General features: G+C 37.7%; 2 protein-coding genes across 2 annotated transcripts; both read right to left on the bottom strand.

Annotated features, from left to right (window-relative positions):
• Positions 1–517: 517 nt before the first annotated feature.
• Positions 518–7,859, bottom strand: LOC107850485 (endo-1,4-beta-xylanase 1). Its single transcript, XM_016695021.2, has 7 exons — positions 7,497–7,859; positions 5,519–5,886; positions 5,283–5,442; positions 4,779–5,131; positions 3,033–3,210; positions 2,282–2,815; positions 518–1,814 (listed from the first exon to the last, which is right to left on the bottom strand). The coding sequence occupies exons 1-7, from the start codon at positions 7,566–7,568 to the stop codon at positions 699–701; spliced, it is 2,781 nt and encodes a 926-aa protein (XP_016550507.1). The 5' UTR covers positions 7,569–7,859; the 3' UTR covers positions 518–698.
• Positions 7,860–8,528: 669 nt separating this feature from the next.
• Positions 8,529–16,379, bottom strand: LOC107850486 (inositol-tetrakisphosphate 1-kinase 3; the record flags this gene model as incomplete). Its single annotated transcript, XM_016695022.2, is given in 10 exon segments — positions 8,529–9,008; positions 9,142–9,226; positions 9,342–9,397; positions 10,499–10,675; positions 10,768–10,875; positions 11,116–11,208; positions 11,395–11,515; positions 12,628–12,660; positions 12,899–12,980; positions 15,931–16,379. Coding segments are annotated over 10 exon segments (1,014 nt in total). The 3' UTR covers positions 8,529–8,937.
• Between the last annotated feature and the right edge of the window lie 210 nt (positions 16,380–16,589).

The raw sequence follows: 16,589 nt of genomic DNA, 5'->3' as shown, positions 1-16,589 counted from the left end.
TTGGTACGCAAAATAAGGTATATAGGATATTGAAGAATTAGAAGTAAGATAAAATTTACACCGCGTCTAGTGATGGCATATATTCATTTTGGGATGTTATACAACTTCGTAACAGGAGGAGGGACATGTCTTCTCTAATCACCTCCCCTCAGTTCTTCTCCGGATTACCTCCCTACATCTCGAAACTCCTGCTACAACAAAAAGGTATAGTACTCGATTCCGTTACTCCTGCTACAACAAAAAGGTATAGTACTTGATTCCGTTACATGCACCGAGGACAATTGAAAAAAAACAACCTCTCACACTTTCTCAATGGCGTATCCTCACACCTCCTCTTCACATGTTCGAATTATTTCAGTCTCACTTTGCTCATCTACATTTGAAGCTATTAACGAAAAAGAAAGACGCTCGTTTACATGAACTTATGGTAATGCCTAATTTCATCCAGTCTCAGTCGAGAAGACAGCCTAGTATATTGAGAAAATTTGTGTGCCTTGCAAAGTTGGCTTAGCTTGGATAAGTATAAAAGGCCTTTAGGTCTATTGGCATTTCTATAACAGGATTTGAATTCTGTCCATATTTATTGTATGAGCAACTGATACAACAAGATTAACAAATCACATTTTGCAGAACATGTACAGACAATCTTCCGATCTCATACAGCCATACGACAACACCTTTATGACTTAGAATCAATATTATGTATCAATGGAGATTACTAAAGCATCATCACCTTTGTCAACCACAAAAGTCTTGGTAATTTTCTTGGAAGCAGTAGCGACATCCACTTCATACGAGCCATGGAATCCCCGAAAGTTGAATTGACCTTGCTCATCGATATGGCCATGAGCGTTGGATAACCATTCTTGCTTAAGAGCAAGGTACCTTCTTCCAGCTTCATTGATATCGCCTTCTGCATTCACTAAATGTGCATTTTCTCGACTCATGAACAACTCCCAGAATCCCCATAATATTGCACCTTCCACAGCAGGGTGTGCAAAAGCTTCCCGAAGCATAACTTCTAAATCATCAGCTCTAACATGTTCGTTACTAGAAGAGACGTCAACTTCAGTAAACCAGATTGGAAGTCCAAGAATGCTCAGTTTATCAAGAGCTGAACATACAATCGGTCCAACTGGATAATCGATGTGTCCCTGAATACCTATTCCTCCAACTGGTGCACCCTGGTCTTGGAGCTCAAGAATATGCTCAATGTACTTTTCAGGGGACGACCGAGTGTCACAGCCATCCTCAACATGGTAGTCATTTACAAATAGGATTGCAGAAGGATCCAATTGATGTGCTCTTTTGAACATATTTGCCCAGATTTCTTTACCCAGTCGTTCTTGGTAGTAAGAACCATGCATCATCTCATTATTCACATCATAATGTTTGAACTTCCCCTTGTACCGTGTAAGTAGGCCCGATAGACGGTTTTGAAGAGCTGTCATCAAGTCATTGTTGTTCAACGAGCGTATCCATGCTTGAACGGTGGACTCCACTTCCCAAAATATACAGTGACCACGAACTTGAATATCATTTCTTGTGCAAAAGTCTAGGAGCTCGTCTGCATCTCTGTAATTGAATTTTCCTTGCTGTGCTTCTGTGCTGTACCACTTCAGCTCGTTCCCAAAGACAGCCCAATTGAAGTTTTTGACAAAGAAATCGTTGAAGTCTTCATTATCCATGTTTGTTCTGCAAATGCACGATCCGAAGGGGAAACTATTTTGCTTTTGTCTAACTCTAACTGACGTGCCAAGCAAACAGGCTGAGTCTGATCCAGAGAACTTCAAGATGACATCTCGCTTGCGTATCTGAGTAAGAAATATTCATTGTCAGACACGTCACTGATCATATCTGAAAAAGATATGCATTTTACATGTTAACCTATGGAAGACAATTTTGAAAGAACGCCCATCTGATCTCAAACCACATGCCAAAACACTAACACTGATGGAGTGACAGTACTTCTTGTAAATGTTTGATGAGCTGTTCTAAACTGTATTATTGCAACAACATTTTCTGAACTCACATAAGAAGGAAGAATCTAAGAAAACAATTTACGATAGATTCACGGTCAATTGTTTAACAAAGACTCCACGTCATTCTTTTTTCTTTCTTACGTCAGAGCTTCTATGCAGCAATGAATAAAATGTCATAGATCCGCTTGTAGATGCAGTGTGGGCAACAGTACAAGGACTTAGAAGCACCTCAAAGGACCTGAAGATCGTAACTCTGGAATGACGATTAAAAATATAATACAGACATATTTAAATATTACCTTCTCCGTTTGTCTCTTCAAGTGGTTAAACCTTGCACGTCTATCAACTGGAAAAACGTGAAGTCCAGCTACCATTAGGTCAACACCAGCAGGAGGACCCTGAACATACACCATCACTTTAGCTGCTTGCTTCTCGATTCTAAAAGATCCTCCAATTTCATGCCATTGATCATCGTTGACCTCAACTTGGCCCCCATTAACCCATTGGTCATCTACACCAAGAGCCACACTTACATTCTGAGGGCCTGATGCTTGTCCAATTTTAACCCATGAAGATACTTGATATGTCAAATAGAGTTTGACTTTCTCAGAGATCACCTGAGCAGGACCCATCCATGTCTCAGTACGATTAGTCACTGCAATGTAACGACCACTTAAAGGCTCATGAGAACCAAGGGACTCTCTAGCCATTGGAGGAATTATACGTGGCGAGCCTGTTTCAACATTCATTCTGCAATTGCCTAGGGGAAACCAGCCATTGGTGCCATTTTTCAGATGGGTGTTTGTGATTATATTAACACCAAAAACTGCATTCTGAAAGATAAAGAAAAGGTGAAAGAACCCTTCAAATACTATTTGGCTGTGAATATGGATAGGGAGAAACATGAAACATCAAGCGTTCAACTGAGAAACACTTTCTAGTGGCAGCTAGTTAGCATAGGATGCACAACATAATACTTGCAAAAGCCTTTACCCCTATACTATTGTCACGCTAAGAACAAAAGAAAGAAAAGAAAACTAACCAACTAACCTCAACAACTGGTGGAAGAGGAGGAGGAGGTTTAGCTGCGTGATTTACAACTAAACTATTGAGGAGGATATCCGTGCCTGGAGGTGGACCTTCTAAAAAGATAACAGCTTTAGATGGGGATTCATTTAGAAGAAACTTTCCTTGCAACTGCACCCAATCTTTGTCTGTGGCTTGGACTCTGCAGACCACTAGCTTTTGTTAAGACACTTTGCCAGAAACTTCAATGTGCATGGTAATTGGAAAAAAACAAAAGAAAACAGGGGAGAACAAGATAACTGAACAAGTAAAACCACCATATATCCATTAAGTTGCATGGTGGCACTTAAGTTAGCTTGGATCAAAATTGACGTCAAGAACGCTAAGAAAAAGCACTGTCAAGAGATAATGACATAGTGATTATACTTCCGGGGATATTATCAAAGTCTAATACAAAAAAAAAGGTGAAGTTACAGCAGTGCTCATGCTAACAACAACAACATACCCAGTGTAATCCCACAAGTGGGGTCTGGGGAGGGTAGGATGTATGTAGACCTTACCTCTACCTTTGTAAGGTAGAGAGGCTGTTTCCAAAAGACCCTCGTCTTAAAAGGGAAGTATCCGACATCAAGTTCTCATGCTAGTGACTGCTAATACTGTAGAGAAATGATTATCCAGACACAATTCAGAAGAAACAGCTAGTTAATATCAGAAACTCTTCAATATTACTAAGGCGTTCTATTGACCAACATTACTATATATTAAATGTTATAGAAGTGCAAAAAAGTCATAGGTTGGTTGAGTATTTAACATTGTTTCTGGTCCGATAGCATTAAATAAATTTCATGACCTGGAAGAGTGTGTATTTTGAGAACAAAGTATTTGAAGCACTCAGTCAAAACAAATAGCAAGAGCAAGAAACGCTTATGCAGAAGCTTCATAAGATCTATGTTCATAACCGACAATTGTAAATTATTGAATAGAGTGAGGGTGCTTTCCAAGAGCAACAGGAAATTTAGGGAAGAATACATAGCCAGCCCATTGAACTTTGACAAAAAATTTCATTTCAACAACTCACCTAAGGGCATAACCCATTAAGCACCTGAAGTCTGTGAAAGTTGTGCCTATTAAGCACTAATTGCCAACGTACCACAGTGTATCTTTTCAAATGCGTTAAATGCCTTTAAACTGGCAATCCATTTTTCGTTTTGCTTTTGTTATCCTTTTCCATTTTCTACTCTTTTTCTAGTTTCTTCTCTCTCGTTCCCTTACGAATTGAAGACAAAGGAGCATCCATTAAAGCACTTAGAATAGAATTTGCAGCTTGTAAATCTGTCATTGAAGAGGATTGCAGAGACTTCAAAATAGCCAAGACTAGTGATGAGTGATGACTTCTCTTTCTCCTAAGGTAGCTACCAATCAAATGTTGCTCAAGCAACAAGAAAGAGGTACTCCTTTACTGAGACATAATGCTGCAATCCCATCTAGTCACGTGTCATTTTCTCATTAGTTGGTTTATCTTGTCATAGCATTTGAATTGTGCAAACTTAGTTTTATGACTGGTCATGCAAATTGTATTTGACATGTGTAATTTTCACGGGCTTCAGATGATTTAGTTCATATCCTTAGGAAGTGTTCAAATGAAATTTTTTTGTCAAGTTCAAGGGGCCGCATATATTTCTGCCAAAGGTTGATCAATGATAACACAGTGAATACTACATCAAACAGCATCATGTGCACATTAAATAAGTGGAACTTAGATTAACTTACTTGGCAATGCCTATATACTGTTCACGGTTATCAGCGGCTTGAACCCACAATGTTCCCCGAACATCGGCACTATTGGCATTGTGACCATGTAGCCGAACAATAGCAGTCATCTCATAAGCAAGCTTTTGCTTTACTCTCCCGGTTATATCTTGCTGAATCCCGTTCCAGCTCTGTGTGCGCTCTGTTGCAGATGCAAAGTATTTTCCAGAGGCTGGATTGATATTTCCATCTGTCATGCAGTCACGGCAAACAACCTTGCAGCCTCTTCCGGACCAACTATTCAGTCTATCATCAAAATTTGTGTTTATTATGATCCTCTCATCATCGGGACAACTGGATGTTGGCCGAGAACTCTATCAGAATAAAGGTGAGAGTGCTTTTAGTAATAGAACAGATAGTGTACGCTGTTATAATCAACAAAAAAACAAAACAAGCCATAAGTGGGACTTCCGTTGCTCATTTTGTCTGGATACAAAAAGGATTTTCAGAACAGCAATAACTTACTTCATAATCAGTGAGGCTGGGGCAAGTGATGAACACTGATTTTATGAGCAGGTCAGATCCAGGCGAAGGTCCCTCGAGATAAAACACAACTTGATTGGGCATAGTTGACAGTGAAAATGAACCCTCCAACATTTGCCAACCCTCTTTTGTAACAGATTTTCTGCATGGAGTAAGGTGCTAATTATAGAGGTTTCACAAACAATATTATGTAATAGGATAAAGATAGAGACTCTAACTTTGAAATAAATAAATAGCTTGTTTCTGCATTGTGGTAAACAAGTCTCAATGTAGCCTGGACGTCAGTAGAACCATGAAAAGTACCCGAGGCTCCAACACAAGCAGAAACTGTGTAGACACAACCTGCTGAAATTCTACTTGTAATATCTTGCTCCAAGCCTTGCCAACATTCGTTGCGATTCGTGACAACAGCATAAGAACAGCCTACATCTTCTGCAACTCCTTTATAGTTACCAGAACCAGCTGGAACCACAAATGCATTGCAGCAATTGGTGCGCCACAAGTGCAACCCTTCCGAAAAGTCATGGTTAAGGATGACGTTAATAGCATCATAGCTGCCGGTGTTTTCAATGTTTTCCTTTGGGCTCTGTCAGGAAAATATAGTCTTCATGAATGCACTCGAAGAGAAGTGACAGCAAATAACACGTGTATCCTTATGACGTACAGGCTTGACATGCAAGACACATCAGCAACATAACAATAGTAGACGACAATGAACATAAGAAATGCCATGTCTGCTGCTAAATCTTCTAATACACATGCTTTACTGATACACACACCTAATGGCCTGTGTTTGCTTATGTCCTAATCTAGACATTGGGGACAATTTGCTTATGTTCATTGTTCTCCCAAGGCATATTAAATAGTTTCTGACATTACTTTTTTTTAAGATTTAATTCATGTAGTAAATTTCTACAAAACTCCATGCTCAAGTGCCAAATTGCCAATACCCTTTGCATCAAGAAGTATAGATTCTATTCCTCCTTAAAAGAAAATTCTTCCAAGCACTCCCTCTATTTCGATTTGTTTGTCTAACTTTACTTTTTAGTCTCATATCAAAAAGAATGTCTCTTTCCTTTTTTGGCAACTCTCTAACTCAAACTTTCCGCACGACATGTATAAGATCACAAGATTAGAAAGAATTTTGGTACCTCTACTTAGACTAAAGATACAAAAGTTTTCTTTACTTTCTTAAATTCCGTTCCAAGTCAAAACCAAACAAACAAATAGAAATGGAGGGAGTATGTTTTAACTCAACAACTAATCTCTTCATTAAACATAAGGATTCAAGCAAAAATTGTTTCCACAACTACCAAAAAAAAAAAAAGTAATAGCATGACTAGCAGAGAGGAAGAGGCTCCTAACAAAGGAAAGGATGATCAAGATGACTATGCAAGTGACAGGTCCAAATTGTAGCTTTTATGACATGCACTCTACGGAGACCAGTCATCACCTGTTTGTAGAATGCCCATGGGTAAAAGAAGTCAAAGAGGAATTGATGTTATGGACTAATGTACAGGTGCATTCAGGAGAGCTGAGACATATGCTGCAGGATATCGGGAGACCGCATTGGAATTGTTTTCAAAAGGAGGCCATAGCTGCAATATGCAGTGCCACAATGTACCATACACGAAGAGCAAGGAACTACAAGATTTTCCAATAACGGACAATGCAGGTTGCTGAGATAATTAGGCAAATCAAGGAGGAAACTGTACATAGAATTGAAATGCTCAACTCTTCAAACAGGGCATGTAAGAGTAGACATTTTATATGTAGGATCCTTTGCATTTAAACTTTTGAAGTTTTTTTTATATATCCATGTATTTAGCAGTTATCTTTTGAGGCTTATCCTCTTAACACCATGCAGGTGGTTAAGGAGTAAGTGCTTTTTAGGTGTACTCTTTGTTCAATGGTATCTTTACATAGCATGATTAAAGAATAATCCACAAAATTCAATTTTTTTGGTAAGGACACACTAGAAAAGTTGAAGTTGCTGATAAAACCCAATTCTGCTAATGCACAAAAATTTTTTTAGGAAAAAACCCAATTCAAAGCTGTATGTGGCTTATCAGCTCTCCTTTGATCTAAGGCCCAAATAACAATAACTAATCCCAAATTCCCAATTAGTTACACTAAATCATTTTTTGTTTCAATTTTGATTGGACAAATCATGAACAATAGCATCAGTGTAATTACCTGAGAATAGGTGTGTAGTGAATTGGATTTGAAAAGTCTACGTGCTAAATTACTAGCAGAAAGCCGTTTCATTTGTATACTACACTGATCTTTCTTTCTTCTGCTGCTGGCAAATCTGTGCAGGTGTGGAATCTTGAGAAATTCCTGGGACACCAACCAATCTGACGATATGTTGCTTTTTTTCTTTTTTATGTTTTGTTTTCACCTGTACAAACTAGAGTATTAGTCAAACTCTGAATACAACGTTGTACCAACTTCTTCTTCTTCTTTTCTTTTTTTCTTTTTTTTAACTATATGTTCCCATTTTTCGAGTCCGAAACATGACAAATCGAATCTTCGTAGTTAAGTTGGTTTGATTACCTAAAATTTTTCCATAAAAATGTGGTGATCCAAGAATCCTTTAGTCATTAATCAAGTTCCAAATTGTGGTATTCGTAATTCTTGGAAATTAAGACAGAAACTTTAATTAGTCTAATTAGCAGAAAGCAACAATTTTACGTTGAATCAAAATTTTCAGACCTTGGAATCCAACTCTTCCAACTCCACTTACGTGAGGTTAGCAAGCATTAGCTAGTACAGTACAACCGCGTGTTTACACCAACCATATATAAATATAAGGTAAGAATACATATTAATTACTCATGATTAAGCAAAACATTTTATTCGGAAAAGCATATCATGAATTGATGAATCTATAGTAATAGATTTACACTGATTCGCATAATAATCTTTCAAACAATTAATGAAATGTAACTGGCTGTATAGATAAGCTATCCTCTTTCCATGTTATCAGCTGCGCTTTCTATAAACTGATCAATAGAACACAAGCTGGCTAGTGACGGGTTCAAATTGTGAAAACAGCCTCTCGCAAAAAGGCAAGGTAAAGCGTGTATAATCTCTTGTAGTCCGGCCTTCTCCGTACCCGCACATAATGGGAATTTTAATACACCGGACTGTCCTTTTTATATGGAAGGATCAGAGATTTTTCAACTCTCAGAAAATAAAAATACAAAAACAGACGAAAAAGAGCAATAAGGTACAAAATGCATATATATATACAAGGTGGCTGCAAAAAAATTGATACTTTAGGTACAGACACATAATACTTTCCAAAAAAAACATTTACCAGGGACTCAACTCCTCAATCCAGGCTTTGTTAAAATAGCCAAAAAATTTGAAGAAACAAAATTAGAGCCCAGGCTTTGTTGCTAAAATTGTGTACTCGGTGCTTCAGCCTGAGGCTTTGTTGCTAGAATTGTGTACTCGGTGCTTCAGCCTGAAGTCATTTCAGACATTCTTTGAACTTTGTGCTTCTCCACCCGCGGCTTCTAAGAGCTTCTAGTCACTGCACTCATGTGAGTTCTCGTGCTTGTACCGACTGGATGATATCCTCCTCTTCTATAGTATATACAAGTTGAGATACCGGGAGAATGTCCATATTTTATTTCTGCTTCATAAGGCTCAGGAGAAAATCTGTAAATATGTGTTCATATTCTGGCATTTTCCCGTACCCTGAAGTTTATATAAGCAAAAAAGAAACTTCATAACCATTGGCTCCGAGGGAAACAAAGAATTTTTCATTCGAAAGTTGGTGAATGTCAAACTAAAATCTAATAGTATGTCCACTGATGAAAGCATAACTTACCAGGAAAGTAGTTAATATCTATAACATAATAATGGTCTTTGGTCCCGTGCTCTCGAATTATATCCAAGTTGAAGAGCCTAAGACCCTGCACGACATATTGCAAGAGAACTTTAATATGACATGTTATGAAGCTTCAGAACAACAACAGACTAGGTTGTTTCTTTCTAGTCATAATTCCTTATGGAAAAGAAAGAAAATACCAGTCTACGACGAAGTTCCCTAGCAAGTCTCTCAAGTAATGGCCGCGGAGGAAGCTCTGCACCGGATAAATATGAATAAGTTAACACATACTGGTAACAAGAGCACCCCACGGCATACAAACCACAGTAAACGAACATGTTCTGACAAAAGCCTAGTATTGACCAAGGTAGATAACAGAAAAATGGCCCTATCTGACAACTTCGACGTTAAATATATTAAATATATGCAAGAAAACACTTAACTAAAAGCTTAAAGGTATTCGATCAGCCACAGCATTGCAGCATTGCAGATAGCTAAGTTCATTTGACAACATTTTGATATGTGAATCCCTTGTTATCTTTTTTCTAATTATGCTTTGCAGGATCTCTATGAAACTATACAACTAATACGCCTCAATCCTAACAAATTGGGATTTGGCTATTTGAATCCTCACTGACCAAGTAGCTCTATCTAATTTCATATCAGGCAAATATTGTACAAAATATAAATGAAAATAGAAAGTACTAGGAGGTCTCTATAATTTTCTCATTGTTGCTATAAAAATCTCCAGTAGGACTAAAAGTCTCCTAGAAAGGATAAGATCACAGACAAACGTACTAACACAACCAAAACCATTTGTCCAACTTACTGTTAGCACCTATATAGATTGTATTCTTTCAAATGCTATGTAACCATGAGACTAAAACCACTTTAACCCCCAAAAAAATGTGACTAACAATTGCTCTAGGCGGAACTATTGAGGGGTTTCATGTGAGCCAAAACAACTCTCTGATTTAATCAACAAGAGCTAAGGTGACTAGAGTGACCAACAGCCTGATCAGCTTAAATGGACGAAGAATCTTTGGAGTCCACCACTTGTTTGAGAACAAGGAATCAAATGTTTAAGAAACTTTATATGATTTATCAAACAAAGAGTAAGCCATGTTCTATAGGTGTCTATATTAAAATGCACTTGATACGTTCCAGTATGTATAATAATATAATCAAATTCACATAGAAAAGATCTAAGTTGCTCGGACTCTTCAAAAATGTTGCCACACCTGTGTTAGATACTCCAAAAATAGTCGCATGCTCCAAAAATACACTACTTTTGAAGGATCCGACACACACCTGATAACATTTTTGAAGTCCGAGCAACATAGGAAAGATGGCTTACCACCAATACTAGGATCTAAATCAGCTTCTTCTGCAGATGCTGCAACACATGAAACTCTAGGGAAATGGAAAACCCCGGCATTGTTGGACAGCTCACGTTTGCTAACATCAGGTAAACTAAAACGCCTGACAACCTTAACAGCTTCCCCTACAATAAAAACCTTAAAGAGTACACCTCCTAAAGCCACAAAAATAACAAAATATCACCACCTCACTAATTAAATCAAACTACACATCGAAAACACAAATTTAAATTAATGAAATACATACCATGATTGATAAACTCCTGCAAAACAAGCGGAGGTTTAAGCTTCTGAAGAGAAACCTTATCGTAGGCCAGAGACAACTCATGTGACTTTGCAAACAAAGGCTTCGCCACTGAAAACACAAAAACAACTCCATTCAGACAAAAGAAAAGGCCACAAAAACAAATTGTCTGCTCCTCTATCGCCTACCATTTTATTCAGACTAGCATCCATGGCAAGTAAAGATCTGATAGCTAGCCCCTACCTTTGTTCTCGAGGATAACAGGTTAGTAGAGTAATAGAAGTTCAAAAGATGGTTACAGATTAGTTGATTAATCCCAAGTAAGAAACAACTAAATAAAGATATACTTACCAAGAGGTAGTGAAAGACCAGCTTTATCTACAGCATCTGAGATAGATGAAGGGTCTTTCTCTATAACCAATTGCCTGGGAACACCTACTTTGCCTGTCATGCAGTCAAACGCATGTTACTCATTGTTTCAGCATTTCAGTAACAGTAAAAACAGAATATCCTGGTGCACACAACGAATAAACAGACTCCCTTTTTCAGAATAATAACAATAGTATATAGCTAATCATAAGTTTATGACAACAGTTCTTGCTGATCATAGAACAAAAGTGGAAAAATTACCATAGCCATCTGACAAGTTCAGGTCGGCGACATCTTCAAGCATGTATTGACGATTATATATTTGTTCTATGGCATCTGGAGGATCAAGGACCGCGACATGTGGATGGGTTTGCCTATATTCCTGTCCAATAAAAATTAAAGCATTTAGGAAAGAAACAAAGGGATTTTCCTATGTACCCCCTTAGACTAAAACGGACAGAGGCTTTAACAGGGAAAGCAAATGAAAGAAATTTTAACCAGCAACAATCTAGCTCATATCTGCAGTCGGTGCGACAAGAGGACAAAGCTCTTGCAGCAAAAACTTTTCCAGACTATTTTGGTAGATCACTGTAGATCTACTACATTTCATCTTAAGCAGTTAACTGGGTCTGTAAAAACCACTAGATTTATTATTAGAAAAGTTAAGTTACACTTATTACTTGTCGAATCACGCTCTACAGTACCACCTGTAAATTGTAGGATTTGCTTCATTACTTACCGCTAACATTTCTGCAACACTTCCCTCTCTCCGAAGGTAGAATAAAGGCCCTCTTGATGAAGGTCAAAAAAGCACTAGGCTCATTTTATTATCTAAAGGTAAGTAATGTGATGTGCTAATAGAAACAGAATAAGTGAAGATAGCCAGGACCATCAGTAATCTCTCAGATTTAAGCTGTTTTCGCTAAAGTTCACATGAATGCCCCCTTTGGTTTTTTTGGCCAACTGTGTACTGTCCTTGGCATCAGCTTCCAATTTACATTCATTATTAATATTCTAATAGAATCAATAACTTCATGATAAAACTAGAACAAGAAACAGTTATTCTAGACAAGTGGCATGAGATCGATGCTGCACTTATGACAATTAAAATAAAAAAGACACAAAACATTGATTATTTAAGCCTCTCCTCTTATGGCTGGAATAGGCATTCACTGTGATTAGAAGAATCAGTTTAGGAAGCCAGTACTACACTGCAAACCAGCTAACAGACCGTGAAAGATAAAGATTCTCACTTGGCCAGAAGCATTAGTCTTTAACCTCAATTATGAAGTCAATGAATCACAACTTGAAGAAGGCGCAGGCAGTCTGCAGGTTATGTGTGATGGGAACAAGCACAAACCAAAAAAAAGGGTTGCCCACCAATCACTGCCAACTCTAACCCACATTATCAAAAATTGCACATATTCACACCCTAAACATATATGCATGTTTGTTGCATAACACATCATTTGTTATCATTTGATATCAACTAACCTCAAGAATACGACTCCACTTGCTTCCTGACAACTGCAAGAGAAGACGAGAACGAAAAGTTATACACAGGTAATAAGCAACATCTATCAAAAAGAACTAGCAACTTTCACACCTAACGCAAAAGTTGTAGGATAGGAACAGGGAAAATTACCAGACTGCTTACTTCCCTCGGCAGAAACTAATGGGATATCTGGGTGTAAATAAACAGGAAAGGCGTACATAAAGCAATAAAAAATGCACGGAGAAATATGAGGTAGTACAATGAACTAACCTTGTGGAGCACAATGTCAAAAGGACCTTGATCTGAAAGGGGTCTGCTCTGATCTATAGCAACAAACAGTATTCCCTTATTCCTACATAATGCAGGAGGAGCATGTTAGCCACTTGGTTGCAATGAAAACATTAAAAAAATCCAAATCAATTTGTATTTACAGCAGTGTTAGACCTGAATAAAACAAGTCCGTTAAAAATGAGCAAAGGAAAATAATAGCATAAACTGAATCAGCTTCAGGTGTATATTTTCACTGAAGTCTATGAGTATGTTTAATCATTTCTAGTTCCAGATAATCCACATTTTGTCACTGAGAGTTGCAGTTCAATGAACATTTTGTTTTGATAATCCTGGTGTCCTGCTAATTCCACTGAGTACCTGCTCCTCCCACAGGTGGGTAACTACCCACCAAGGCTTGGACAGGTCAATGAACATTTTAATATCCACTTGCTCAAGAAAATAACACATCCAGGATCCTAAAATACCCAATTTCAAAAGTAAAAGAAAGAAAAATTACAAACAAGTTGACCGCACAATAGAGCATATTAGTTGATAATCAAAGATTATTTAGACGCCAAAATTGAAAGTTCCAAATAAATGAGAAATTCATGGACTCAACGCAATGAGCAGCTCAACTCTCTCAACCCCTTCTCGTCTCCCCCTTTCAAAGTTCCAACCCTAACCAAATAAAGAAAATAAAACTAAAAAGTTACAATTAAAACTTCACGGCAAAAGTCACGATCAGTTGAAACGTTCACAAAGTCCAGCATGACTTGAACAATATGTATAATTAATAACCATGGGTCTTTATTAAGAAAGAGACCAGTAAATTACTTAATATGTTTAGAGTAAAATGCTACAACCCATAACTAAAGTTCCAGAATGCTCTCGGGATATGTTGGCCAGAAGAAGTAAAAGGAATGTTGGTTGAAATATGGATAATCTAAATATCAACCAAACAATGCCTTAGTTCCAAACTACTAGGGGTTGGCTTGATCATCCTTCATAAGCATTAAACATCCTGCTCTATTCAAAAAAAGAAAGCATCTAAATATGGATGTAAGATGCCAAAATTCTGGACTTGTGACGAAAAAGATATCATTTTCTTCCCTATTTACAACAACATGCCTAATGAAATCCTACAAGTGAGGTCTAGAGAGGGTAGAGCATATACGAATCTTACCACTACCTTGGGGATTGAAAGAGGCTGTTTTCGAAAGACCCCCGGCTCAAGTGCAGCAAATCCAGGTACAAAGAAGACTAAAACAATGACGAAAACAAAGCAACTAACAAGGGAAAAGTGCAAAGTCTACAAGAAAGAAACAATAACCAACAATAAAATAGTACGATAGTTGAAACACAAAAGACAATAGAGTATGATGAATACCACAAGCAAGGATCAACTCCACCTCAACATCTACGGAAAAATCCTAAACTACCATACCCACAAGCCTAGACCCTCGAAAAGCAAGAAAACACTCCTACCCGACTAGCCGTCTACTCTAATACGCGTCTTCCGCACCCTCCTATCTAGGGTCATGTCCTCGGTATCATGAAGTTGCACTATGTCCTGTAATCATCTCTCCCCAATACTTTTTCGACCTACCTCTATCTCTCCTCCCACTTACTATATCCAACCTCTCGCACCTCCTCACTGAGGCATCTGCACCTTGTCTCTTCACATGTCCAAACCATCTCAATATTGCTTCGCTCATTTTGTCCACCACGGAGGCCACTCCCACTTTATCTCGAATAACCTCATTCCTGATCCTATCGCACCAAGTATGTCCAAAAATCCACCTCAACATCATCATTTCCGCAACATGTATCTTCTTAACATCGGAGTTTTTGATTGGCTAACACTCTATCTCATACAACAATGTCGGTCCAGCCATCACTTTATAAAGCTTACCTTTAAAATTTTGGTGATATATTTTTATCACAAGAATTCGAAAGCAAGCCTCCACTTCATCCACGTTGCACCAATACAATGTGCGATATCATTGTCGATGTCCCCATTACCATAGACTATAGAGTCAAGATACTTGAACTGTTGCTCTTGGATATAACCTGTGTCCAACGCACTTCCACACCTTCCACACTTGCCTCATGCAACCCCTCACTAAATTTGAACTCCAAATACTCTGTTTTGATCCTGGTCCTGCTCAACCCAAACCCTTTAGCTTCCAGAGTTTGTCCCCACACAACCAACCTAGCATTAACTCCGCTATGCATACCCAAGGCAATAGTATAAATAAAAGGGGCAATAGTATAAATAAAAGGAATGTAATCTTCAATTAAAACATGGGTCTTAAACTACCCTTCAATAAACCAAAAAGAAAAATTATACACAGTGAAAGCAAACAAAACGGGCACTATCAAGAAACAATGAGCTCAAGAGGGCGAGGCACGATGAAAGAAAATATCGCGAACAATATCAAGAAACAATGAGCTCAAGCGGGCGAGGCACGGTGAAAGAAAATATAACAGACCATAACAAGAAACAATGAGCTCAAGTGGGTAAGGTGTATTTTATACATATATATACATGTACATGTGTGCGCACACACACAAACACATATAACGTGTACACATACAAATAAGTACATATATACACGTATATGAACACATACATGTAATATATACACGTATATGAACACATACATGTACATGTATACTTATGTACACACTCACATAATACGACTTTGAACGTACAAAGCTACAAAGAGCTGGATCCACCAATCAACAAGCAGGGTGTGAAGCAGTCACAAACATGAGTGCGCGATATTTTTAGCAGATAAGATTCTACCTAACCAATAACTTTCCTTTCAGAAAATAAATTTTTACAAAATATACATTCGCAGATTGTGTCTACAAGGAATGCACCTATACTAAATTGTGTATCCATCTCTACTGGTTATAAGATCTCACATAAACAGCAATGCAAATGCAATTCAACAAATAACCACAAATTACTTGAGAGTTTTGTCACGATTCAAAAAACAGAAAGAACAAACAAATGGATTGATTACCTAGCTAGGCCTACAAGCTTGGGCTGCAAAAAGCTCTTAGTTTTCTTGGATGTAAGAGCATAGCCTACCACCACCAACTTCATCTGTTGCTGGGGAGACCTATGTGCCGCCACCATTTCCCTTTCCCTTTCCTCTTCTTCCTCTACCTTCCTCTCATACTCCACCACATTTTCACCCATCATCTTCATCTCCCTAATGAAACACCTTCCTTTTACACCAAAATTTATGTTTATAGACTAAATTTCTCAATACCCCACAACCAAAAACAAATGAAAGATTGAATCTTTTTCCAAAAAACTTAACCCTACACAACCAAAATCAATAAAGATTAAATCTTTTTTCCAAAAAAACTCAACCCCACACAACCAAAATCAAAAAAGATTTGACTCTTTCTTCCACAAAAACTTACTTCCACACAACCAAAATCAATAAAGATTGAATCTTTTTTCAAAAAAAAAAAAAATTAACCCAAGATGACCAAAAACAAGAAAACTAAATCCCACACAACCAAAAGTAATAAAAGATTGAATCTTTTAACAAAAAACACTTAACCCCAATGACCAGAAACTACAAAAGATCAAATCTTTTTCCAAAAAGCTTAACCCCACACAACCAAAATCAATAAAAATTCAATCTTTTGTTAAAAAAAAAAAAAAAAA

This window comes from Capsicum annuum, chromosome 12 (genome assembly GCF_002878395.1).
Source record: "Capsicum annuum cultivar UCD-10X-F1 chromosome 12, UCD10Xv1.1, whole genome shotgun sequence".
In the NCBI taxonomy this organism is placed as follows: Eukaryota; Viridiplantae; Streptophyta; class Magnoliopsida; order Solanales; family Solanaceae; genus Capsicum; species Capsicum annuum.
The sequence above is the reverse complement of the archived record's forward strand: the minus strand, read 5'-3'. Positions and strand labels throughout refer to the sequence as shown.

What these genes read in the sequence shown, in the direction of transcription:
- LOC107850485 (XM_016695021.2), bottom strand. Translation starts at nt 7,568, where the DNA reads ATGAAACGGCTTTCTGCTAGTAATTTAGCACGTAGACTTTTCAAATCC. An exon ending in CAGTATATAGGCATTGCCAA is followed by an intron (nt 3,211 to 4,778) that starts GTAAGTTAATCT and finishes AGTGGTCTGCAG; the next exon opens with AGTCCAAGCCACAGACAAAG. An exon ending in TGAAGAGACAAACGGAGAAG is followed by an intron (nt 1,815 to 2,281) that starts GTAATATTTAAA and finishes TTTCTTACTCAG; the next exon opens with ATACGCAAGCGAGATGTCAT.